Source organism: Miscanthus floridulus, chromosome 18 (assembly GCF_019320115.1).
Source record: "Miscanthus floridulus cultivar M001 chromosome 18, ASM1932011v1, whole genome shotgun sequence".
In the NCBI taxonomy this organism is placed as follows: Eukaryota; Viridiplantae; Streptophyta; class Magnoliopsida; order Poales; family Poaceae; genus Miscanthus; species Miscanthus floridulus.
In genome coordinates this window covers 131926464-131953609 of record NC_089597.1, presented here as the reverse complement: position 1 = coordinate 131953609, position 27146 = coordinate 131926464, and the positions used below count along the sequence as shown (strand labels likewise).

Below are 27146 nucleotides of genomic sequence, written 5' to 3'. Positions count from 1 at the left end.
GAACTGGTTAAAGAAGTTCATACCCAGTTTGAAGGTGGTTGACGATATCTATAGACCACTAAAGTTATACTGCGATAATAATCCAGCAGTACAGTATGCTCACAACAATAAGTCAAGTGGTGCTGCCAAACACATTGACATAAAGTATTATGTTGTGAAAGATAAAGTTCGGGATCTAAGTCATAAGTCTTGAGCATATAAGTACAGTAAAGATGCTTGCGGATCCGCTTACAAAAGGCTTACCACCCAACGTGTTCAGAGAACATGTAGCCGGCATGGGTTTAAGGGAAAGCCTATAATTCCTGGACAAAATAAGGCCCAAAGATAAGTATCCATTTCAGAACAGAGTAGTGTGTTGTAGCTGTTAAATCCATCGGCAATGGACCGTGACGATGAGACATGCTCTATGCGCTAATCTGTAATGGAATGAACAAAAGTAAAGAGTATGAAAGTGAAAGATGGAAAGAGATCAAGAGGGAGATTATTAGAATGATCTCTAACCTATCTGGACCCAACGGCCCAGTTGAGCTTTTGATTTGCGTCCTGATCGGGGGCGCCTAGCCCACCATGGCTGGAGGGCCCCTGTCACCCTGCGCTATATAAAGAGATGGGAGCCGGCGGCTCTAATCACGAGGTTGACCTGAGCCGACCTCCCCACCGATATTAACCCTAATCCGATCAAGAGGGGCGCAGCCAGTGACGGAAAGCCACCAGCCGCGTCGTCCCGCTCTGATGACGGCAACTACACCGACATCTTTCCCAACCATCGCTGCCCGTACGCAGACTGCATCGACGAACCTGATGGAGGCCACTGGATCTTCCACCCCTGCGGTCTCAGGTTTAAACCTCTATCTCTCTATCTCTCTGTCTTCATCTCTCTGTCTAGATGTACTAGGACTTGTTTGGATCAACCGGTTACCTAGAAGGTCCTCGATTCTACCCTAGATGGATCCTATGGTTACAACATCTGGTCCACTTTGGTTGCTCACGCACCTCTTTCCACCCATACTCAAGCGTGAAACACTGGTTTGTTTCCTGTTTGTACAGGGCATGGGCCTTCTCCTCGATCTGTCATCTGATTGGCCACTCTCATGTGCATCTCTGAGCCTACACCAAATTCCATTAAATAAAGCAACCGTCTTATTTGATTTACCCCAATGGTCTTTGCAGTGCTTGGGTTGCCTTCTTCTGTTGGGGGACTGTGTTGCGGTTGAACTCTTCAGTAACACTCTTCCAGTACATATCGCCCTTCTTGCAGTTGCCCTCTAGAGGATCGACTGAGTTGTTGATCCAAGCACTAACCTACAACCAAATGGCAACTATAATATGAGAGAAAATATTTATCAAATAATAGGAATACACAATAACTAAAAAAGTAACACATACCAATCTGATGTCGTCTGCTTCTGTCTAGGACAAGCGCCTGCTTCCATTTTCCTCTTCTTCATTGTTTTGTTCATCGTCCTCCTCCTCCTCCTCCTCATCTCCATGCCCATCAGCGACTACTTGCAGACCAACAGATGAAGAAGTTGTTGGCATGGGACAATGCGGATTGAAACCAGAAGGCTCAAAAAAATTCTGTGCATACTGTTAAGCTGGGGAAACATGACGATATGAATAAGGATATTGTGGATATGGGCAATGCTCTGGGTTTTCGGATGGGTGATTGGCTGAGTAGTTTAGCCAATTCATGAAGCCACCGGGAGGTGTATGATCCATTTGTGAGTGCCAGTGTGATTTGCCTATAGGCTAAATGATGTATATATAGAGCAGAGGAGTAGAGGAGAAGAAGCAAACGCTATCCAGTATATCCAAAAACTGAATCAACTAACGTCTGTTGAGGTAGTTTGGAGTGTTATCTCGAGCGCCTGGGCTCCCGGGGATCACGCAAGAGTCGGTCCTGGCGCCGGCGATTCCGTCCGCGAGCGCCCCAAAATAGCCACGCTGTTGTCAACCGTGGAAGAATAACATAATACCGGTGCAAAACGGCACATAAATACCGTGCGTTGTACGTGGCCTAAAAGAGCCAAATGGACCTATCTACCACCATGGTGGCGATGCCCCTCCGCTCCTCCACCCACTCTCTGTTTCTGTGGTGTCTTGTGCCCATACCGATGTGTGGGAGGCTCCACGACTGCACGTCTTGACTCTCGCTACTCTGCATCGCCTAACCTCAAAACAACCGTCGTGCCCATTGCACCCGTCCTCCTTCGCTAAATCACCAAGGGCCGCTCTCATCACACTTACGCCGCCTTGCTCATACTGCCCACCGTCGTCGTCCTGTTGACCATCCTCCGCGTCGCGATAGCCAGGTGCACCTACTTCGCCCAACCCAGCCGTCGACATTGTGCCCGTCTCTGTTGCGCCAGGCCTTGTACCATACTCCCTATGTCATAAAATAAATAACTTTGTTGTGGTTTAAAATTTGTTCTAGAAAAATCAACATTTTAGAAAGACTATCTCCAAATACGGAAGCTAATCATGGTTGATGCAAATGACAACTAGCAAATGCAGGAGATATCTCTCCACGAAAGAAAACAAAAATTATTTATTTTGGGACGGATGCAGTATAATTTTGTAAATGATGTCAGAAACGGCTTTACGTTTAGGAGTAGTAACTTGGAAAGCTACTTCTGTTTTAAGATTTTGGAGTACATATATTTAGAACTTAGGAGTAGCACTACATGATTACGCTGTTTGGAAGCCCGGCTTGTTTGGACACTAGTCCATCACGCGCGCCTTCGCGCACGTCGGCACTTAGTTGGGAATACAGGACAAAATGCATGTACAACCAAGGAGACGAATGTTATCAACCGATCAAAGAGAAAAGATAAAAGGGTACCTTGGCAGTTGATTGTTGGAGCAATGTGGACTAATAAAACTGCATTTGTACACGCCGCAAAAAACACACATACGTGATGTTGTACATATTGAACTGATAACTGAACAATCTCCCAGTACATACGCAACACAAAAAAATGGCTTTAGGGAGATTACCGTATGAATGACTCAGTGCAAGAAGAAACAACAGGCAAAGTAAAACCAAACCATTAACAAAAGATAATATTGATGTATACAACAAAATTAGTTCACAGAACATTCCTAACTCATTCTCTTGTTGTAGGCAAGAAGGATCATCAGCATAAAAATAACTGCATATATGAATTATAGATGGCATATGGGAAGCTAAAGCGAAATCACCGAAATAATTAGCCTCTCTGAAAGGTCGAGATGGCGACTAGAGGGGGGTTGAATAGTCCTTTTTAAAACTTAATCACGTTGGCTAACCGAAACAAGTGCGGAATTAAAACTATCGGTCTAGCCAAGACTACACCCCTCTATCTATGTTCACTAGCACCTTGTAAAGATACTAATCAAGCAACAAAGGTGCCGGGCTAGCTAGAGCTCTCCTAACCAATTCTAGAAGCAAGGTCACACAAACCTATGCCACTAGTACTTTAAGCAACAAGGGAGCTCCTACACATGCTAGTAAGCAAAAGCACAAAGCCAACTAAGCTTACTAGCAATACTCAATAACAAGGCAACCAATGCCGAATTAGAGAGCGCAATTACTTAGCTATACAAACTAAGCAAAGTGACTAACAAGGTTACACAAACCAAATTAGCCACGCAAGGGAGCTACTTCTATGCTACACAAGCAAGAAGATAATTAGCAAGCTGCACAAGCTAACTAATTACTAAAGCAACAACACAAGCTCAATGTATATGAAAGTAATTGCAAGCTTGTGTAACGAGAATACAAACCAACGGGAAGAACAATGTTGACACGATGATTTTTCTCCCGAGGTTCACGTGTTTGCCAACACGCTAGTCCCCATTGTGTCGACCGCTCACTTGGTGGTTCGGCGGCTAATTAGCATCATCCGCTAAGCCCGCACGTCGGGCGCTGCAAGAACCTACCCCTTGAGTGAGGGTAGCTCAATGACACGCTTTACTAAAGTTGCTCTTCGCGACTCCCGCGGGGCGAGCACAAGTGCCTCTCACAAGCACTTCTCCGGAGCGCCGCACAAGCTTCTTGCGGGCTTCGACGGAGACCACCACCAAGCCGTCTAGGAGGTGGCAACCTCCAAGAGTAACAAGCACCACCGGCTTGCAACTCGATCACCTAGTGCCACTCGATGCAACCTCACGATGCAATCGCACTAGAATCGCTCACTCACACAATCGGATGATCACTATCAAGTATGTGTGAGATGGAGGGCTCCTAAGCACTCTCAAGCATGGACACAAAGTCCCCCAAGGTGCTCAGCCCCAGCCATGGCCGAAGGCCACTTCTATTTATAGCCCCAAGGGCTAAACTAGCCGTTACCCCTTCACTAGGCAACTATCGGGTCGACTGGACGCTCCGGTCGTGTTGACCGGACGCTGGACCTTAGCGTCCGGTCGCTCGATGACAGCCACGTGTCACCTGCGTTCAACGGCGTTCTTCCAATCTCAACGATCATCTTCTGACCGAACGCTCCAGCAAAACTGACCGGACGCAGAATCCTCAGCGTCCGGTCGTTTCCAGTAAGCTCCCCGAGACGTATTTCTTCGACCGGACACAGACCAGCGTCCGGTGCAATACCCTCGGTACTGTGCAGACCCGTTAGTTTGACCGGACGCACGCTACTAGGGTCCGGTGCTTTCAGATCCAGCGTCCGGTCAGTTGACCGACGCCAGCGTCTTCGCGATCAACTCGTTTTCACTTCTAACTTCTTCACCCTTGCTCCAATGTGCCAACCACAAGAATTTGCATCCGGCGCAATAGAAAATAGGCATTCTATTTTCCCGAAAGCGCCGAATCGACCCAAACCCATCTCAACCCTGCAAACACCACCTCCTTTGTAGATGTGCCAACACCACCAAGTGTACACCACCATGTGTATGTGTGTTAGCTTTTCACAAACAATTCCCAAAGGATGTTAGCCACTCAATCTTGCCACGCCACTCGATCCTAGCGACGATGCAAAGTTAGATCACTCGAGTGGCACTAGATGACCGATATGCAAACAAGTTTGCCCCTCTTGATAGTACGGCCATCTATCCTAAACCCGGTCACAAACTTCTCTACACACCTATGACCGGTGAAATGAAATGCCCTAGGTTATACCTTTGCCTTGCGCATTCCATTCCATCTCCTCCAATATCGATGCAACACATGCACCAACACGATCAATAATGATATGATCCACTTCATATCATCATGTGATCATATTGGTTCATCGATCTTGACTTTACTTGCTCTTTACCGTTGCCATCGTCCATCGGCGCCAAGTCTTGCTCAAGCTTTACCGCCACGCGGTCCATCACTCCAAAGCCTTTGACTTGCCCTTCACGCTTGCAACCGGTCCATCAAGCCAAGTCTTGTCTTGATCTTCTCCACCTTGATCACATGACTCAATGTCATGTCTCATGTGCATTTAAGCTCCTTTATCATCACATGTTGTGAGCTTTGCAACATCTCCAAGCCATTTTCACCTTCATGGCATATGTTGCTCACACACACGTACCTGTGGACTAATCACCTGTATATCTCACATAAACACAATTAGTCCACCTAGGTTGTCACTCAATTACCAAAACCAAACAAGGACCTTTCACTCTTTAAAACATTGTATAGCAAAGGCACTTTAACTATGAATATTTTTTTTGGAAAAATGCGTGATAAAATTTGCCATGACAATAGGAAAGTCAACCACTCTCAAATCCTTTTTTTGTAACCTTCGAAATACATGAAAGGAAGATGCAGAGGGGAAAGTACCTAGGGTGCATCACAGAGGAGATCTGGGTTCAGAAGGGGTGCATTCATGGGTCAGTTTGAATCATAGTTGTAGCTCTCCTTGTGAACTTGTTGCGTTGCACGACGGATTTGATAAACATCAGCTGTAAAGTCTAGATATGGTAAAATGACAACAGCTAAGGTAAGTGTTCATAAACCAGAACTCTACCATATTAATTGATGCTTGACTTGTAATGCATAATTTATGTTTTGTCATCCTAAAATAAGCAATTGGATATAAAACAACACAAACCCTACCGTATGCTTAAAAATGAGGCTTGCATTTAGCAGATGATATAACCAAAGAAAAGTGAGAAGCAAACCCACAGCAAACACCCCTAAATTTCATTCCCCTGAGTATCCAATCATTTTGGATGCGCAAATACAAATGAACCCACCCATTTTTTTTTGCTATGAACCCGCGATCATTTTAATTTGAAAATAGCCAAACACAAGTTAATACATTAAGATTTTTAAGACAGCATTACATGAACTTCATCGAGTAATTTATGGCTACAAAAATTATGTAAGCAATTTCTGGACTACATCTTACATGACATCTAGATGGAAGGGCACAAATTTGCAAACCGTTGTAAATCCAAAAATTCAGTGGCTATCTAGAAGCTGTGAGGTAACACAACCTGTGAGGTAACACAACTGGACAAACATGTCACAACCGACAAGAAGTGGCATGCAACCTTTGAACAAGCAAAAGAGCATGACATCCACGTTACTGGCATTCCTGTACAACAGGAATCCATGTGCCGCTAAACGAAGCTAAGAAAGAAAGCAAACTAAACACTTGGCTCTAATCCCTCATCCATCTCCGGTAACATATCTGAAAAGAAATCAATCTTTAAATCTAGTAAACTAAAACTGTAGCTGAAGCACAAATAGAGTAGGGGAAGTGGCCATAGGCATCCATACCTGGTGGTTGGGCTTCTGTGGAGCAGGAGAGAGGCGACGAGGGGGTGACCCGCCTCCGTCGCCACGGAACCACGGGTGGAGGGGTGAGGCACCGCCGATTTGCCGCCAAGTTGAGCCATCGGAGCCACTGCCGGAGAGGAAGACACGATGCGTAGCCGGGGTCGTCGAGCACAGGCACCTAGGGTTTCATGGAGCAGAGGAGCAGACCCAGAGCTGTGGAAGGAGGCCGCATCGGGGGGCACCCGGGCCGGCGCCCAACGGCGGGGCACGCATGCGCCGCGTTGTGGCCGGGGACGGCCGCCGCCGGGGCCGACACGCGGAGCTCCAGCGCAACCCGGGTCCGGCGTGGCGCCGCCCGCGCCTCACGTGGTGAAGCGACGGCGCCGGGAACCGGCCACACGGCGCCACGTCGGGAGAGAGAGGGAGAGAGAGAGAGAGAGGGAGAGGGAGAGAGGAAGGAAGGGAAGCCGGGGGCGGAGGCAGTGGAGGCGGCGTTCCGCGACCAGGAGGAGAGGCGTCGAGCTCTGGAGAGGAAGAGGAGGCGAGATATTTTCAGAAGAATCCAGAAGGAGAAGCAGAAGCTGTTGTTTATATTTGGTCGACCGGATTCGAAGCAGACGCAGTAGAAGCTGGAAAAATCAACGCAAAGCGACTAGGATCTACACGAAGCTGATTCAAACGAAAGCTGCTACAAGCAATCTGGACCACAAGATGGAGGATCGGACGACTGAGGCTACTTAGAGTGACGTGGATAGCCTGTGAGGCGGCCAAAGCATTTCTTTCCCCGACATCGGATACTTGATACATACATGAAGTATTAAATATAAACTAAAAAATAACTAATTATATAGATTACATATATTTTGCGAGATGATTTTTTAAGCATAATTAGTCTGCGATTAGACAATGTCGTGCTACAGTACATATGCTAATGATGGATTAATTAGTCTTAATAAATTCGTCTCACAGTTTATAGACGTGTAATTAATTTTTTTTATTAGTATCCAAACACCTGAGATCCTGGCCATGAAACATCCGATGTGACGCTATAAAATTTTACACCCCTAAGACTATTCTACTCTCTATATTAAAGGAGTATCAGTGGTGGGTGAGTGGACGTCCTCGCTCCCTTATCTCTTCGTCCACACGAAGCTAGCTCGCTCATCTAGCCTCCCAAGGGGAGAGAGGGGAAGAGAGAGCGTGTACCTCCCTTCCCCTTGATCTCGTCTCCCCCCCCCCCCCCCCACTCCGTTCCCATGGAAAGATTGGAAACAAGGCGGGCGAGCCACGGTACGAAGAATCAAGGTCTGAATCAAGGCCCAGTTTAGATCACTTCATTTTGCAAAATGAAGTACTGTAGCATTTTCGTTGTTATTTGGCAATTAGTGTCCAATCATTGTCTAATTAGGCTTAAAAGATTCGTCTCGTGGATTTCGTCTAAACTGTGTAATTAGTTTTATTTTTTATTTATATTTAATGCTTCATGCATGCGTCTAAAGATTCGATGTGACGGGGAATCTTGAAAAATTTGGCAAAATGAAGTGGAACTAAACAGGCTCCAAGGTCGCAATTCATTCTTGTGGTGGATGAGAGAGGGGCGGTCGGAAGAATCGAGGCCACCGTAGGGTGTTTGCTCGATTGTTATGGTAGACGAGCTAGAAGCCGATTTTAATCGGTTCCAAACACGGCCCTCGCCCTCTTTGTTTGCCCCTATATATATTCAGGGTCGTATTTGGCTTATAAGCCATGGCTTATCAGCCAATGAATAATATTTTCCTCTCACACCAAACCAGTCCACAGTACTTTGGCTTATAAGCCAAACAAACCCAAACGAACTTTGTAATTTCGATCTATGGAAACTGGTACGTAAATCGATTCGTATATTATGTAATTTTTTTTTCATATTCTTTCTAGAATTATTACGACGACTTTGTTTGGTTCTTTTTATTACTTTGTTTGTGCAGCCAGGTGTGCTGTGGCAGTGTCACACACCACAACTGCATCAGCCTCCTCCTGCCTGCTGGGCTCTGGGGATTTCCCTTTGCCTTTGCGGCCAAAAGGGCAAGGCAACCTGCAGGGCAGATACCGATGCAAAGCAACAATATGTTGTTGCGGTGAAGCTGAAAGACCGTCGGATGGTTACGGTGAAGCTGGCAGTTGCTGTGGCACATAGGCACACAGGCAAATGTTGTTGCTGCCGGTGGTGGTGCCGTTGCAATGACCGAGCATCAGCTGTGCGACGGCATCACCACCATCAGCGTTGCAATGACCAAACTTCACTGATTTTAACCTAAGCGTTCCATCAGTGAAGTTTTGTCCTCCGATCCAGCAAGGCATATATATATATATATATATATGAAACTTCATATACCTCCTACCATCCGCGCGACGAGAGCGCTGCAGGTACTGTGTGGCTACTGTTCACGAATCGGACGCCTCCACGTGTCTCGTGCGTGTGTCCGTGTCCTTTTGCTCTCTTCCAGTTCATTCAATGCCGCCGCCTAGGGCCTTTGGGGAAAAAAAAAACAGTGCCTCGACGCCTCCGCTTCATCCTCTTCCCCTCCCCCAGCTCCCGTGGAAAGAAAAATGCCTCGCCGCCTCCGCCTCCGCCTCCATCTCCCCACCGGCCGTCACGCCCCCGGATGCCGCGCCTACCTGCCTCGCCGTTGGCTTCCTTCCTCAGATCCACTTCACCTCCTCCCGTTCCCCAGCTCCACTTCACCTCCTCCCGTTCCCCAGCTGGGTGCCTGGTGGGCATCTCGGAAGAAGGAGGGAGCGGCTGAGCAAGGCAGAGGTGATGGGGAATTGGGGGGCGATATTGGCTGCACGGTGCCTCTCCACGTATTCTCTCCATCCTCGCCCCCTCCGTCGCCTCGCCTCCTCCGCTCCCGGCACGCGCCGCCGCCATACCCATCTTCACCCGCTCCGACTTCTTCTTCCTGCCTACTCCACTCCTCACCTCGCCTTTTGTGTCTCGCCGGCCTACAGGCCGACGCTCTGGCCCCCACGTGCCACGGCCCTCCTCCGCAGCGTGTCGGCCTAGACCATGCCAGCCCCTGCCTCGGCGGCGGCGGCGTCGCAATGTCGCATCCCCAGCCACGGCGTGTCCTCGGTGACGAGGTCAGGAACGGCTCTGCGCAGCATGCCGCCTCGCCACCTCCGCCTCTTCGTCTCCCCTAGCGGCCGTGCTTCCTCCCCTACGCCATTGGCGCACGCCAATGCAGTGGCCGGCCTTGCTGGTGTCTGGGTGCGCGGATCCAAGATGCACAAGCGGCGACGACGACGGCTCTCCCAAACTTATCTCAGGTTCGCATCAGCATGGACATGCTGGCCCGCTGCCGGCTCCACTCCTCCAAAATTTGCATTCTTGTGCTGCATCACCGCTCTTCCTGGTTGAATTCCACCTGTGCGCCATCTCCTCCCTCATCACAGTCCTCTTTTTTCTGTAGATCCACCTCCTTCCACTCTTCATTCTGCAGGAACTTCTGCTTATTTTCTTCCGGTTAGCTTAAATTTTGTCCTCACATGTAATGTATTTTTGTTTCATCTCATCTCCAACTTTTATTCTATGCCCAGGGATGCATCGGTTCCTCACGACAATGTGATAAGATTCTACTGACAAACAGAGGCACCCTCAGGTAACAATGTACTGCATGCAACAAGGGAAGGGAACACTCCCTGGAAAGACCAACTAAAAGAAGAGGCTGTATATTCGGATAAACCAATTTGCTGATGCCTATGCTGCAGTATGCCTTCTGTGCTTGCTTTGTTCTATACGATGGCACCTCATGCTTATCATAGTTCTACATTGTTTTACTTGAGATGAGATGTAGTGTCATATGTTGCACATACAAATTGGTTTATCCGGTTATTTCGGAATACATCAGAGCAAGTGGCTATACATTTAAACTAAAATATATATACCTTACTGTTTCGGTGTACACATCTTTATTTCAATGTGTTTCATGTGCTACAACCAAGGGCTGAATTTGATGTGTACCTAAAAGGGATGTCTCAGTCTAATGGTTTGCTCTGGCTCATGACAAAAAAGGTTCAGTGTTCTTGATGTATATAAAAGTAGCCTTTGGTGACAGCCATTCTCTGGTTCCCTAAATCAAAGCTGCTCATTTTAATTTGCATGTCTTGGTCATATATTTCCATGGTTGTATTACGAAAACTACATGATAGATATGCTCTTTTGTCTTGTGATTATCGTATATTACGTTGTTTTCCATCGTATTTTTTTTTCAAGCAGCATCGGCCTAATTTGTTTCCGAGGTGATTGTATTAATTACCACCAGCTCTACCTATCAATTAAGGGCAAGGAGTCTTATGTAGTTTGTTCAGTGATTAGCTCCAAAGTGATCTCTCTTCTATACATACAAAACATGCCATCTTGGTTGATTGAGTCATCGTTATTATGGCCTCTGTCATACTGAACTTCAACATATCCCTTCTTGAACAGCAAGATTTGTATAGCCTATAGAACAATATGCATTTCTGCTCTAAGAAAAATATGCTTATCTGTAACTGCACGTTTTAAGGGTCTATGAAAAATCATCTCGCTTTAGCGTGTATCATGGATATGTGCCTGTTCAATTAGATTATTTGTTTGGTCACGCTAACTTGAAGCCCTTATGCATGAAAATAAGATGATGTAGTTTCAGACTATCTGAATTGGTGGCCTCTCAACAAAATGGTGGACCTCGAGGTATGTAACTGTGCAGTGTCAGTTCTACCAGTACCTTATGCAGAAAAATAAAATGATTAAATTTCAGGGTATCTGAATTGGTGCCTTCTGAACAAAATGGCATGTATGTACCTGTGCACTAATAGTTTTATAGTTGTTCTTTTCCCCATTTGTGACTTCATGAGTACTGAAAATAACAGCAGGGCCATACTTTTCTTTTTCAAAAAATGGCTTCATTCTATTCAAGTAGTACATCCATCCATGCTTGTGCTTTTGACCTGACCCTGCCGCAAGATACTGTGCACTTAAAATCTACGTGCTTTTGTCTTTGGATTACTTATGTTATAGAGTTGTTAATGGACATGCTTTGCAGGACTTCTAAAAGGAAAAAGATGAATCTGACTTTATCCATCAAGTTTTGATGTTTTCACGTTGAACCTACATACCTTTTGTTGCTCTGTTCATGTATATTGCTCTAGCCAGTCCCTAGGATGTTTTATCAATTGCTTTAACTGTAGTGGTCCATGCCACACATCCTCTATTGGCCTGTTCGGCTGAGGCTGAAACGATCGTATACGATCGTGGATTATTATTGCTGGTTGGTTTGGTGTGAGAGAAAAATACTGTTCTGGCTGGAAATTTACGATCGTTTACGACCAAGCGAATAGGCTGTATATGTATGTATAATTCGTTGCCGTTGTACTTTTCTGTTAAGGATTTTACCAAAACTTCATATAAAGAGAATATTTGGCCTATATGTCTATCCGATTTGACCTTATTAGAGTTCATCAAATTTTGGTTCCAATTGCAATCACCGTTAAAGATTTTATTTACTGCCTGATATTTTCCCCATTTTTTTCCTTCTGTCACAAGGTGTATATAAGTCAGTTATATTTGTTATGCAACTTGAAATCACGCCCTCTAAGAAGAAATTTAGCAAAACCTTATTACTTCAAAATGATCCGCTGACAAAATACCAAATGTTCTGGATGAAGTTTCTAATAATCCAGTTTGATGCGCCCACAGCATATTGGTTCACGTCATCGCCTGCAACAGGGCGGGCGCGGCGAAGCGCGCCACACGTCCTAGTTACTACTTGTTTCCAAGATAAACACGCACGCACGCCACTCGCCGTCTCGCCCCTCGGCGCCGCAGCCATCAGGTCGGGCGTCAGGGCATCCCAGGTACCCAGGGCGGGCGCGCGGCTGTATTTTTTTTTCCAAGGAATAATTCCCAATCGCTGCCCAAACCCTAAGCATCTCAATCCATCCCAACCTCGCCCACCCAACCCCGCCGCCGCCCTGCCTCCTCTCCCTTCGGCGACTGACCGCAGGTACGGCTGCTTCCCCAATCGTGAACCGTCTTCGCATAGCTACTCACTCTGACGCTGTTGTTTCGTTTCGTGCTGCTTCAACGGGCGTCGTCTACTAGTCGCATGGTGTGCTAGGGCAGGGTCGAGGGCGAAGCAGCCTGGTTGAGGCGGCCGCAGCGGCGGGGCTCGTCTCCAAGCTCCGCTGGGGTGCCACTGTTCGGGCGGAGATCCGGGAGCTGGACGGGTCTTCATCAAGGTCAAGCCTGCTCTACATCGCGGGGGGCAATCAGGTGCTCTTCTCCCAGCCAGCCTCTTCTGAATCCCACGTCTGCTGAGTCTCCTACTTCCCACGTCTCTTTGCACACGATCAATCAAACCCTTTATGGATGTGTGATGTGTCCATAGCCAACAATTTAGCTGGATTATTCATACAACACTGAATCAACCCCTTTTTTTGTTTTACTGCTTGATTCAGAACCAAAATGGTGATGCTTGTATATTTTGGTTAAGTTCAGTTTCGTTTTCATAACATTTGTAGTTCACCAGCAAGTTCATCACACACATTATTCTTAATTAAATTCAGTAAAGCATATGTATGCCACTCTAATTGATTGTCTTGTAGTTCACCAGCAAGTTCATCACACACATTATTCTTAATTAAATTCAGTAAAGCATATGTATGCCACTCTAATTGATTGTCATTTATTGGTTCAGGTGGCTCTAATTGATTTATCCTCAGATCAGATGGATGTCAGCTTGCTTATCCTGCGGTAGCTGCTTAGTGCATATCCAGTTTCCCTGAACAGGTATCCTGTTACCAATTTCTCTATAATATGACTAGAATATTAACCAATTTGTAGCTGTACTTATGGAAACTCAGCTTCTTTGCTTCCTACTTTAGTACCGAATATGTTTTGTAGTTCCTTCGTGGCTTTACCTTACCTATTAGAGTAATATTCGGTACTGATTAGCGCTCTGTTAATGCAATGTTTCGTGACTGCAGAGTTGCCACGGCACAGTATAGACGCACACCACAACAACAGCCGTCAGCCAGTGCAAGCATTGCAGGTGAGCGTGCCGCATATTTTTAGAAATTGTTTTTTGGGAAAACATTTGTTGTAAATAATAGCTGGGATATTCACTGTACATTTTGATACTTTAGTGCACCAGTATAACTTTGTAAGGTCTTGATGTGTTCTTTGCAGGGGACCTCATAGGTGTGTCATTAGCAATTTGCAGTAGCTACCTGTCCAAGTTGTGAGTCTCTTCTACTTCCTATGTCTCTTTCCACATGAACAATCAAACCCTTTATGGATGTTTCGTTTGAGAGGTAGAAAACTGCGTGCAGGGTTTCAGAACACTGGTAGTTCACCAGCAACTTCATCACACATTATTTTTAATTAAATTCAGTAAAAGCATGTATCTACATATGTATGCCACTTTTTTTTTGTCTTTGTTTGGAGATTCAGACCTTTTTTCATGTCCCGTCACACGATTGGCTAGATGTTATCACATACTAACTCCGTTCCAAATTATAATACGTTTTGAGCTTTTCTAGATTCACAGCTTCTGCTACGCACCTAGATATATGTCATGTCTAGATACATAGTAAAAGTTATGAATCTAGATATGTTAAAACGTCTTATAATTTGGGACGGCGGAAGTAGGTATGTTTCTGCCCAACAATTGGTCCATGTGAACATGTGATGGCACCAAATAGTAGCTGGCTTTCAGTTGTTTTATAAATAAGAGCCCTTCAGCTGGGCACATAATCTTGTATTTTTTTTGCTTTAAGGTAAGCATAGTATTCATGTTCATTAATTACATCATAAACATGTGATGGCACCAAATAGTAGCTGACTTTCAGGTGTTTTATAAAAAAAGAGCCCTTCAGCTGTGCACATAATCTAGTATTTTTTTTGCTTTAAGCTAAGCATATTATTCCTGTTCATTAATTACATCATAAACATGTGATGGCACCAAATATTAGCTGACTTTCAGGTGTTTTATAAAAAAGAGCCCTTCAGCTGTGCACATAATCTTGTATTTTTTTTGCTTTAAGCTAAGCATATTATTCATGTGCATTAATTACATCATACAATGCAATTGTAATAAATAGGATAAGATTAGGATTGTGTTTTTCTTAAAATCTGGCTATTTCTTTTTTTAGGTTTGAAGTTAACTGCTGCAATGGTTGCTCTTTGTCTTGCTCAAAAGCTTAAAAATGTGGTTTTCTAGATCCAGTGGGTTTTCTGCACTACCCAGAAGGTGGAGTTCTTCACAAACGTGTCATCAGGTCTGCAAATGATCTTTTATCAATAATTGTTGTAACATGACTAGCAATGTATTTCGTTTTACTAAAATGAGAACGAGAATATATGTTAATTATGCGGGGGAACTTCTCAGGACGTTACTTTTCTTATTATAATGTTTCAGTCATTTGCTGATCATGAGACAGTTTTCTTTGGTAACTAAAATTTCACATGAAGGATTGATTCTGGTAGATCCAACTCGACTAAGTCTGATCAATGAGCATTGACGTCGAATCCTGTTCAGTGGTTTCTTGCACTCAAATATCTGTAAATCGGAGAAAGACTGTATTGCGAATGCCTTTGATTACACTAATGTTGGCGTTCTGAAGGAGCTTAACCTGCTTGCATTCAAGAAATTTGACCGAGTGGAGAGGAAGAGAAATTGTGATCACAAAGAATATTTTGTTTTTGTAGAAGACTTGTTCAACAGATTCTGTGGCTTCTCAAGTCTTTAGCGGTAGTTTCAAGAGTGTGGAGATTTTGTCGATATCTGCAAAAGAGGTCTGGATGAGGAAGTTCTGCGTTATTATTTCTTCTTTCTAGAGGATAAAGAGCTAAACAATCTATATAGTGACAAACACAGGTTGCTTAGGCAGGAGTTCAAACACCGTCTTCGGGGACCCTAAGCAAAAAAAAAAAAAAAAAATCTTGACTACTCTGAATATTCAAATTAGTCAAGATTCTTTTTTACTTGAGGTCGTCGAAGACGGTGTTTGAATTCCTGTCTAAGCCAATTTGTGTTTGTCACTATATAGATTGACTAGCTATTTATCATCTAGAAAGAAGGAATGATAACGCATAACTTTCTCATCCAGACCTCTTTTGCAGGCATAGATAAAATCTCCACATTTTTGAAACTGCCGCTGAAGACTTATAAGCCATAGAATCTGTTGAACAAGTCTTATACAAAAGCAGAATATTCTTTGTGATTACAATTTGTCTTTCTCTCCACTCGATCAAATTTCTTGAATGCAAGCAGGCTAAGCTCCTTCAGAACGCCGACATTAGTGTAATCAAAGGCATTCGCAATTCAGTCTTTTTTCGATTTGTAGATATGTGAGTGCAAGAAACCACTGAACATGATTCAACGCCAATGCTCATTGATCAGATTTGGTCGAGTTGGATCTACTAGAATCAGTTCTCCATGTGGAATTTTAGTTACCAAAGAAAACTGTGCTTCGTGATCAGCGAGTGACTGAAACATTGTAATAGGAAAAGTAACGTCCCGAAAAGTTTTTGTGCATAATTAACATATATTCTCATTTTAGTAAAATAAAATATATTGTAAGTTATGTTACAACAATTATTGATAAAAAATATCATTTGCAGATCTGATGACATGTTTGTGAAGAACTCCACCTTCTAGAAACCATTTTTAAGCTTTTGAACAAGACGAAGAGCAACCACTGGATCTAGAAACCATTGTAAGTTCTGCACTTTTTTAAGCTTAGAAAACCCACTGGATCTAGAAACCACATTTTTAAGCTTTTGAACAAGACGAAGAGCAACCATTGCAACAGTTAACTTTAGAAGACAAACGAACAGACCTAAAAAAAAAGAAATAGCCAGATTTTAAGAAAAACACAATCCTAATCTTATCCTATTTATTACAATTGCATTGTATGATGTAATTAATGCACATGAATAATATGCTTAGCTTAAAGCAAAAAAATACAAGATTATGTGCACAGTTGAAGGGCTCTTTTTTATATAAAACACCTGAAAGCCAGCTACTATTTGGTGCCATCACATGTTTATGATGTAATTAATGAACATGAATAATATGCTTAGCTTAAAGTAAAAAAAAAAGATTATGTGCAAAGCTGAAAGACTCTTTTTTATAAAACACCTGAAAGCTAGCTACTATTTGGTGCCATCATATGTTCTTGATCAGGACACTGAGATATATGTTCCCAAAGTATCCGGGTAATTTTTTTTTGGAAACGAGACCCATCATTAATCGAGCTGATACATAACACGCGATCTCTTTTTCAGGGCACTTGGTTTCCACAGAGAAGCAAATCTAAGACGCAGCAAGACCTGAGGCTCTCGTGCTGAACATCTTTGTTGACACCATTTTCGATCTTGTGTCACTTCATGGAACTTTCTTCAAACAAAATTTTGTTTTGCTGCTGGAATTTCTGATCTTATTCGCTACCTTGACATTTTTCTGTCAATGACCACCGAAGGATTTTCTGTGTGGAATTGTGTAGCCGAAGCTGGCTGGAAAGAAATTATTTTGTTTGTTTTTGTTATGCTTGTGCTCCATCACTTAACACAATTTCTGAAGTTGTCATGTTTCACTTTCAGTTCCACCTGTTTATATTAGAGTGCTTTTTTTTTACCAAATAGAAAAACATTTTTTAAACCATTAGAGCGTTTTTACTGCAACCCAAGTCCCAACCCTTCAATTCCAGCACTTCTGGACAAAATATTCCATGCACATGAAATGGTAGATAGTAGTATATTCTTCTAGTATTTAACATTCTTGTAATTTACAAGGCGATGATAGTGTTTAGCATTCTTTATGAAATGATGGGGGAGGACGAGGAGGCAACAGGGTCATGGAAGAGGAGCAACATGGCTAGCCTCTCGGAGGCAGCTTCTGCTTCTCAAGCAGGATACACATGTCGTCATCTGCCTCAGGAAGGTCCCACCAACTAAAATCGAATTCAAACATTACCGAGCTCTGAATCTCTTGTCCTTTTTCCAGGAAGGTAGTCAAGTAAAGTTGGACGTTGCTACAAGTTAATTCCTAATCAAGTGCGCAAACGGTTTAGTCGCAACAGTAGAGATTTTCGTCTTCCTGTGTTTGTATCCAGGAGTGAGTAGTTTGTCTTTGTCGTTCAGGTGTCCTGTCCAGGGGATCCGCAGCGCTGCGCTTTCCTAGCGGTGTTTAGAGTTGGGTAGTTTGGGCCTGTGGCCAGAGGTGTTGTGTAATCTTGTAATTATGTTCTTTCTGTTTTTCCTTTTCCCGTCTAATAAAAATCTTGCAAAATTTTTTGCCGCATTTTGAAAAAAAATTCTAATCAAGTAAACTTGGACGGTGCTGCGGGTTAATTCGTAATCCATCATCAAGGTGGGGCGAAGCAGGGCAGGCAGGCATCGGATTCATGGAAGACGAGCAACACGGCGTGCCTCCTCGCGGAGGCAGCTTCTGCTTCGTAATAAGCAGGATACACATGTCGTCATCTGCCCAATCAAATGTCGCCGAGGAAGAATTCGAAGCACAAATCAACTTCGGGAGGCCATAAACGATAGTAGATTATTTACTGCTGGCTGGTTTGGTGCGAGAAAAAAACACTATTCCTGGCTAGAAATTTACGATCGTTCGCGAGCAAGCGAACAGGCTAACAAAAACCGCATTAAAAAAGCCACAAGTTGAAGGTTTTTTGAACTAAGAGGGTGTTTAGTTGGATGAATTTTGGATTTTGGGCTACTGTAGCACTTTCGTTTTTATTTGGCAATTAGTGTTCAATCATAGTCTAATTAGGCTCAAAACGTTCGTCTCGCGATTTCCAACCAAACTGTATAATTAGTTTTTTTTCGCCTACATTTAATGCTCCATGCACGTATCGCAAGATTCGATGTGATGGGTACTGTAGCACTTTTTAAGAATTTGGCCTGGCAACTAAGGCCCCGTTTAGTTCCATCCAAAAACCAAAATTTTTTGCGCAGTACCCGTCACATCGAATCTTGCGGCACATGCATGAAGTACTAAATGTAGACGAAAAAAAACTAATTGCACAGTTAGGTGAGAAATCGCGAGACGAAACTTTCGAACCTAATTAGTCCATAATTAGACACTAATTGCCAAATAAAAACGAAAATGCTACGGTACCCAAAATTTTTTTGATCTAAACCCGCCCTAAACACGGGCTAAAAAACGCGCAAGTGGACATGGATGGAACATTCGGGCTCCCCGAACAAGAAAAGCATAAACAATTCGTTGGCGGCGGCGGAGGAATGGGACGACGATGGGATGGCCGACGGCGTGGCCGCCCGTGCGGTATTTATGGATGGTGGGTGCTGCCGTGCTAGGGTTTGTGGATTGCATTGCATTCATCCATAGTTCTATACCATCCCAAACAGTCACCATGTCTGCAGCTTAGGGTGCGAAATCGTAAACGACCAACTGTGCCTCCAAGCGGTCTTGTTGTCCGGCATGGTTTTGACGTCTCTGTTCGTTTGTCTGAAAAAAAAAGAAGCCAAAACACTGTGGCTGTTGGTTATGTGAGAGAGAAACATTGTTCTGGCTGAAACCGGCTGAAAGTGCTACAGTAACCCCGTGAGACAAAAACCAGCCGATCCAGCATCAGCCGATCCAGCACCAGCCGCGTGAACGGCGCCAATCAACGGTGTGCAGCGCAGAAGTAGACACAGGTGTGCTGCTTGCTGAGAATAAGAAAGCTTGTTCCTGAGAAAACCAGCACGGGGGCTTCAGCTGCAGAGTGATGACAGCTACTTCTGCTGAGTGATAGCATCGCTACAGAACTTGAAATTTTGGCACTCTTCGGTCAGGAAGTCGCTGCAAAATTTGATAGGATCTCAAAACTGTATTCTTGAGAGGCAGCATAGATGGAAAAAAGGATAGATCGTAGACTTACTAGATGCGTTCAACCATTTCTGCCTGATCCCATCTAGGACTCCAGGGATAGTCATTTATCGGAGGCGACATAATAGGCGTTCCATCGGCACTACAGTGCTGTATAGGAATCAGATAGGCACACGTCATTCCACGGGCTCAAATCACGGACGAACAGTTTATGGTGCATACTTTGTAACCATTCATTCTAGTGGTACAGTGACGATTTTCATCATTTGCTTACTAGCATCTAATTGGTAAAGGTAAAAAGATACCTATGCGACCCTGCTGCTCTTATCACATACATCTAAAAAAGAACAATAGATTACAACTTTGGCCATGCTACTAACGAGCAGTTTGACTTCCATGGCTCGCCTAACATGTGCAGCAGAGTATTTTCATGATATGTGAAACTACATGTTTGCTTCCCCTTGTGTTCATTTTCAGAAATCAGAACAATCAAGCATAACAACAAAGGGTGGTGACATGGAATAGGAGAAGAATAAAGACTGAAATAAGATAAGGGCTACACTTACAATAAAAGGAAATGACCAGCACCCCCCTCCCCTAACCCCAACAAAAGAAAAAGAAAAAGAAAATCATAACTAGAAATTTCTGGAAAAAAAATTAGAAAAAAAAGTAGAGAGAAGAGTGCATGGCATATACATGCATATAAATTTTCAAGAGCTCATGAGATATGAAATTGACAACTCACGAAGAAATGACTTTCGGTACAGCGGCTGCTGCAGCTGCTAGCTGCAAATTTTGAACTCTGTTTTTCTGTAACGACAACTAATGCAGCTGCAGCCACTACAGCTGTAAGCAGAAGCGAACGGAGCCAAAAAAAAAAGTGTAAGTGCTGTATTTTTGTCCTTTTTTGCAGCTTGTCAATTTCATACTTATCACAAACTGAGGTTTATCAAAGTTAATTCTACTGCCCAATCCTATGCACAAAAGGCACCAGCAACTTAATAGTGGGACCTCTGATCAACCAATAACCATGTAATTACGAATAAACATAACCTGAGAACTCTGCAATGTGAGGACAGGTTGTTGCTTTGGGAATTGAAGGGGCATGGCAAAGTGAACCTGCAGCATCACATTGCAATCTTGTCACTTCATAATGAATTAATTCAAGATTATAAGGCTATATAGACAATAAAAAAGGATGGTGCAAATTGTCAAGAAAGAAAGAAAGAAAGAACCGTTGAATTACAGGAAGGATTCTTTATTCAAAATGTGACATTAAGCAGTTAGGAATATGACAGGTTGAGAGGAAATAAAGGAAAAACATACTCCACAAATCTACAGATTTCTTATTGTTTCAACATAAGAATTGTGGGAAATACATCATCACCAACGTAATGAAAGTTGGTGACCAAATACGACATACAGCATTATGGTGCTGTTCCATGAGAATTAACTCTCTGGATGCATGATCCCTTTCCTTCTCAGGTGTTAGGTTTTGTTTCCTTGATTGTTTATGCATTAAAGTGGTCAGTTTAAAGTGCTTGAAAATCCATAAATGTAAATGATTTGAAGTCTCTGCTTTGTGCAAAGGGGGAACACACAAGTCCAGAGGAAAAAAAAGTATTTACCACTGTTTTTTTAACTAACGCCATGACATGGAGAAAAAAACAGAGAGGGCACTAGGTTCAACCATTCTGTATCATACCAGAAATGGGAAGAATTGTAGCCCTCCTGCAAAAAATCTAATGCGCAGACATATCATTAGTAGACTTGTTAAAATGCATGATTATGTAAGGGAAAACAATACTAAATTAGTACCGGATCAGCCTCTAACGGTCTACCGAAGGTAGGAGCTATTGCCTCAATAATACGTCTTCCGGAACCAATGGAAGCTGATGCCTCTACAAGGTACAGTATAATTAAAAAAATGTAAGGAACAGAAGGTGCCACTAAAATTATACAAAGATAATCCCCTACTTTATGGGCTTTCATGACATCACACAGTTGTCAGCTAGGCCCGTTAAAGGCCCAACTACAACCAGCGGATGTATATATAAACACATACTGCAGCCGCCACCAGCCTCAGCCCCCTGCGGGTCTCTTTCTGTTGGGCCGCCGCCGCCGCCGCCGCCCTACGCCAGGTGCCGAGGACTTGGCGCCCTTCGCCGGCGAAGAGCGCCTACCAGGTATTCCACCCCCCCTTCTCTTCCCACCAGCTATTTGGCTATTTGGTACGGTACTAAATTCTAACTTTTTGCAAACATTGTCGTGTGTACATCCATCTAGATCCGCCCCATTCATCGACCATGGGCGTCTTGGCGCGGCGGTTTCTGAATCTGATCGTTCCCGGCCGCACCCCTGGTGTTAAATCGCTGCGTTGCATCGACCTGGCGGGCCAGCAGCTGTTTTACCATGACGAACCACCACCATCATCCAACGGAGACGGATCTGAACCATTAGCCCCAGCAGCAGGAGGGCAAGACGCCATCTCTCACCCCCTGGCTTTAAAGACGGAGATGCTTCGGATTCCTCGTCCAAGCTTCACCTTCCGTGCTCTAAACAACGGATGGAACCTGAACTGCTTCCCGTTCGCGGACTCTAAGGTCATCTGCGGGGATCAGTCGGGATTCGGCTTCATCTTCGACCTGGATTCACGCAACGTGGAAACCATACCCCCGCTCCTCAAGCTGCCGACGGTGAAGCACGTCTCCGTCTTCGTTCACAAGCCCCACGTCGACAACGACAGCTGGAACCATGGCAACGGTAGCAGTCTCTTCCTCATGGAGAGGATCCCCCAACCAGAGCCGATCTCCCATGAAGTGCAGGAGAGCGAGCAGTTCGTGGGCTTCATCAACCATTATCCGAGTGGGCCCTGGGGCAACAAATGCTTCACCTGCCGCCTCCTTCCGCCGCCGCCGTTTGTACGAGAGACATGGAGCTGGTACAACAACACCCCCGAGATCACAGCCTATGGCGTCGTCGGTGGCGGATCACATGTTTGCATATCCGTTCATGGTGTTGGCACGTATTGCCTGGACACAGCAAACCACACATGGAGCCAAGTTGGCAAATGGACACTGCCCTTCCATGGCAAGGTTGAGTACGTGCCTGAGCTCAAGCTCTGGTTTGGCCTCTCCGGCGATTCCCAGCACTTGGCTGCTGCTGACCTCTCTGACATGGATTCCCAGCCACAGCTAGTGGGCGGGCCTTGGAAGGAGCTTGATCCACCAGATGAATGGAAGGAATGCAAAGATCCTCAGTTTGTAAGCCTGGGTTCTGGCAGGTTCTGCATTGCAAGGTTCTTCCAAGATGCTGCAGGCTCTGCTGGTGATGAAGTGATCAATGAAAATGTTGCTGTCTTTACTGGTGTTGAGGTCAAAAGCAGTGGCAAAGGTGGCACAGGGAAAGAAGTCCAAATGACCCCTCACAGATCCAGACGTGCCTACAACACTAGCATCGAGGCATTGTTCTAACTAGTTTCAGTGCTTTGCACTTGGACTCAGCTGTTTTATCCATTATCTATCTTCTGTGGAAATTGGGGACTTGGATTGTAGGAGGCAATTTAATTTTCATCATGGAACTTCAATATTGAAGCCTACCAGTGTTGGTACTTTTATTACTGTATTGTCTCCTGAATTGCAGTGATGCTACATATTACTCCTTTATTAAACTATTTTAATCCAATTCCTGTACCATCCATAGTTATCTTTGTATATTGCTTCCTGTGATGATATATTCCATATGATCTAATGTATACTCCCTCGGTCATCCAAATTAATTAACTTAAGTTATCAAACTTTTGTAAGTTTGACCAACTTTATATTGAAGAATATCAACATCTATGCCCCCGAATAAGTAGACTATGAAAATGTATTTCGTGGTAATTTTGTGTCAAATATTGTTTTTATAATTGTGCCATAAAAAATTTAAATTCAGCCGAGCTTATATAAAGATTAAGTTGTGATAACTCTAGAAGTTGATTTATTTAGAGGAAGGAAAAGTAGTATTTCATCTTTCTGGTGTTCCATCCATCTTTAAATATGGATTGCTAATAATTGCTAATAAGCTATTAATGATCCCACCCAGGGAAAGCCCTGAACATCTTGCAGAAACTAGCCCAAGTTCTGAAGCTAGTTGTGGCACCACCTCTCACTATGCCTGCCTGCCAAATATCCAGTCATCCAAACCTTTGATATTGTTCGAGGGATTGTTACAGCTGCATAATTTCAGCACACTTGAATCTTAAATCGAATGTTCAATACTTGGTTGCTAGCTTAGGTGTGCTGTGTCATGCAATGCCTAGTTATTGATGGAAAGAAACACAGTACATTCTATTCCAGGCTAGGGTTATATATGGTGCTGCTGAACAGGTTTTCCTTAATTTGGCAATTTCGAAATCCTTCCCGATGCTCCTTTTGTTGTTGCTCAGAGGTCACAGCTAGCAGTTTTAGATGATCAGGGTACTGTGTTGTTGGTTTATTTCTTGTGTTCAGTCGCCCATCCATGGTGCTGTAGCTTCGAATATGTTGCTTCTCATTAATTGTAATTATGTTTGTTCCCAAAAGTTACGGCTGATATTGGATCACTGTGCTGAGTCACGTAATCAGGTTGTAATGAAATTTTCCTCATTTAGATCACTGTGCTGATATTGGATCACTGTGCTGATATTGGATCACTGTGCTGAGTCACTGTGCTGAGTCACTGTGCTGAGTCTTGTTCGGCTGGTACATAAGGCGGCTGGTTTCGGCTGATTCAATAGTGTTCCGTGAGGGAGAATAAGCTGAAATAAGTTGACCCGGCTGAAAAGTAGTTCAAGCGAACGGGAAATTGAAAAACTATTCTAATAGTCATAATTTAGACACTAATAATTAGGTTAATATGGCCACCGTGTATGGAACGTACTTCAATGTTGCTGTTGGTCACATGGGGGAGCGTACTTTTGCTACAAATGAGGGAGCCAAAAAGTGTGGTATAAGTTGCCAAAGAGAAACATAGTATGAGAATCTACAAAATCTATTTCTATCTCTCCCATGAATTTAAGACATGTTTGTACCTAAATTTTGGAAAGCTTCGGAATGTTAAATTTCAAGCCAAATAGTCTAGCTCATAAAATATTTCAATTTCTCTGAAATAAAAGGATCCAAACGGATTGTTATTGTTTTGTGTGATGTGTGATCCTAATCTTTTTCCTATTGCTATTGTGTGTTACATCAGCCACCTCATCGTAGGCAAGGGAATAGGCACAGCTAAGGAGGCCCAAGATGAGAAAGGGCATTATTGATGACGCTGCCTGCAAAAGATAAGACCAATGAACCCTGTTAGGTTTTAAATTTGGCTCCCTGCAGAGGATGGTGCAGATGAGGGAATACAAATCAATTTTGTGACAGCGGTTTGTTAGGCTTCCTATGCAATGTCTATATCTCAACAAGCATCCTACCCCATGACCATTCGTCGAATTATCAGTGTATATTGACATATGCTCCCTCCGTTCATTTATCTCCGTCCATTTATCTCCGTCGCATTTGGCTCGGGCACGGTGACCAATATTGTGATCAAGGAGTCCTGATTGACAATAAATCTAGAGTTCTGTTTTAACTGCGCCGGCATCGATTGATTTACCGATAAATCTGCCGCTAACCACACTCCAAACGTTGTTACCGCGCTAACAGTGTGCGTTTCCTTCTTTCCCTTTTCACCGGGTCCTCAATCGGCCGTACATCTGTTTCTTCCTCTTTCTTCTTCCGTTAGCCCGCCTGCGACGAAAAAATTGGCCTCCATGCCTCCAATTTTAACATGCTGCATTCAAATTTTCAAGCCAAAATTCTTTTGCCACCACTGTCTTTCTTTTTCATCGGTGTGGCATGCATGTTCTATATAAGCTGGTCATGGCTGGCATCCTTCCTCCATCTCTCTCTGTCTCCGATTTAGAGATCGACCAAAACCTATGCCCGCGTTAGAGATCGACTTAAACCAAGAGGCCCCATAGATTGGGATGATATAGTGGAGTGGGATGGCCCTGCTCATGAACTCGATTATGACATAGTTTGGGATGAAGGAAACCAAGGTGATTGGTTAATTATGATCTTCGATGTGCCAGGCCCTTCATTCTGTTTACCATCTCTAATTTTCTGTATATGTGTTTCATGTCATAGGTGATGCGCAGGAAGAAACACAAGTGCTAGTAGATGAAGTTACCCTGGTGACCATGTGGCTTCAGGGGCTGTTGATGAAGATGGAGGATCAGGTGATGCCCTGCATCATTCAGTGAATCGATTATGTTTTCAGTAAACTGCATTAGAGTTTCAGTGAACTGCAATAGAGTTTGAGTGAAGTGCATTAGAGTTGCAGTGAACTGCATTAGGTTGATTTGTCGGATAAAGTCCATGTTCCTGCACTTGTTTTCAGTAAACTGCAATAGAGTTTTCAGTGAACTACACTAGAGTTTTCAGTGAACTGCACTAGAGTTTTCAGTGAACTGCACTATAGTTTTCAGTAAACTGCAATAGAGTTTTCTGCACTAGAGTTTCAGTGAACTGCACTACAGTTTTCAGTGTCTTTTTTTCAGTGCTGTTCCATACAAGCTTTAGTGACTGTTTTCATACAACTTCTAGGTTCTGTTAAAAGTAAGAATTTCATAGAAAAAGTGATGTTTATAGCTGTGGTTACAAGGCCTAGATATGATGCAAATGGAAATTGCACATTTGATGGTAAAATAGGGATTTTTCCCTTTACCAAGGTAGAACCAGCAAAAAGAAAGAGTCCAAATAGGGAGAGAGGTAAGTCATTCTTTAATTTTTCTCATGCTTAACATAACTTAATCTTGGTGCCTAACAAGTTTATTTACATTTGCAGGTGACCCTGCAATAAAGGCAATGACGTCGGTAACAAAGGAAGTTAGCCGAGACTTTCTTGTCAACAAAGTTCTACCAGCATTGAAGGCAAAGTGTCCAGACGAAGAAAGAGGGATGCCAATCTTCATCCAACAAGACAATGCATGGACCCACATCGCCGTAGATGATCCATGTTGGCGGTCCTTATCGACCAAATTCGACCGCCAAATAAGATACAAAAATAGGAGAACTAAGCAAACTTACACACATATGTTATTCATATTGACCTATTTCCACTTGTATTGGAAGATTAATATTTTACAGGACATATACACGAATACAGTAGAAAAGGTGACAAAAATACGCTTTTCGACAAAGCGTAGAAGAGAAACAAAGAGAGAAGCCCACCTACCTGACGAATCTGGGCTGAAAACCGACGCATGGGAGGTCCAGGCCCACGTAGCAACCGACCACACGAAGGCGGTCACGGGGAGGCGCTACCCAGGTGCGGGTGCGGCCGCACCCCTAGCTGCACCGCCTTGCCTCCCCTTCCACGTGGCGCTTCCTGGTGGTCTCCCCTATGACGGTTGCATGGGCACATGCAGAGAAACCGACCATAGCTTTGCTATAAATAGATGGGGAGGGCTCTCATTTCAACACACACTACACAAGAGCCTCTCTCCCTCACTTGTATCTTTTTACTATTCTTAGTAGTTCTATTTAGAGTAAGGCAAGAAG

At 43.9% G+C, this 27146-nt stretch overlaps 1 protein-coding gene and 2 long non-coding RNA genes across 6 annotated transcripts; 2 read left to right on the top strand and 1 right to left on the bottom strand.

Annotated features, from left to right (window-relative positions):
- Positions 1–326: 326 nt before the first annotated feature.
- LOC136519411 (uncharacterized) lies at positions 327–1783 on the bottom strand. The gene is made up of 3 exons (XR_010774908.1): positions 1589–1783; positions 1387–1502; positions 327–1302 (listed from the first exon to the last, which is right to left on the bottom strand). It is a non-coding gene; the product is annotated as an uncharacterized lncRNA (long non-coding RNA).
- Positions 1784–9216: 7433 nt separating this feature from the next.
- On the top strand, positions 9217–18030 carry LOC136519965 (uncharacterized). 4 transcript variants are annotated; one of them, XR_010775089.1, is made up of 8 exons: positions 9217–10015; positions 10286–12732; positions 12831–13001; positions 13426–13517; positions 13715–13779; positions 13917–13968; positions 17019–17786; positions 17874–18030. It is a non-coding gene; the product is annotated as an uncharacterized lncRNA (long non-coding RNA). The 4 variants fall into 4 exon arrangements; XR_010775090.1 differs by adding an exon at positions 14882–14979 and having other exon boundaries at positions 17019–18030; XR_010775088.1 differs by adding an exon at positions 10159–10211 and having other exon boundaries at positions 9218–10015; positions 17019–18030.
- A 3818-nt stretch (positions 18031–21848) lies between these two features.
- LOC136521249 (uncharacterized) lies at positions 21849–23264 on the top strand. Its single transcript, XM_066514949.1, has one exon. The coding sequence runs from the start codon at positions 21885–21887 to the stop codon at positions 23049–23051; it is 1167 nt and encodes a 388-aa protein (XP_066371046.1). The 5' UTR covers positions 21849–21884; the 3' UTR covers positions 23052–23264.
- The last annotated feature ends 3882 nt before the right edge of the window (positions 23265–27146 follow it).

Bases quoted from the DNA above. Each gene is read 5' to 3' on its own strand.
- LOC136521249 (XM_066514949.1), top strand. From the start codon at position 21,885: ATGGGCGTCTTGGCGCGGCGGTTTCTGAATCTGATCGTTCCCGGCCGC.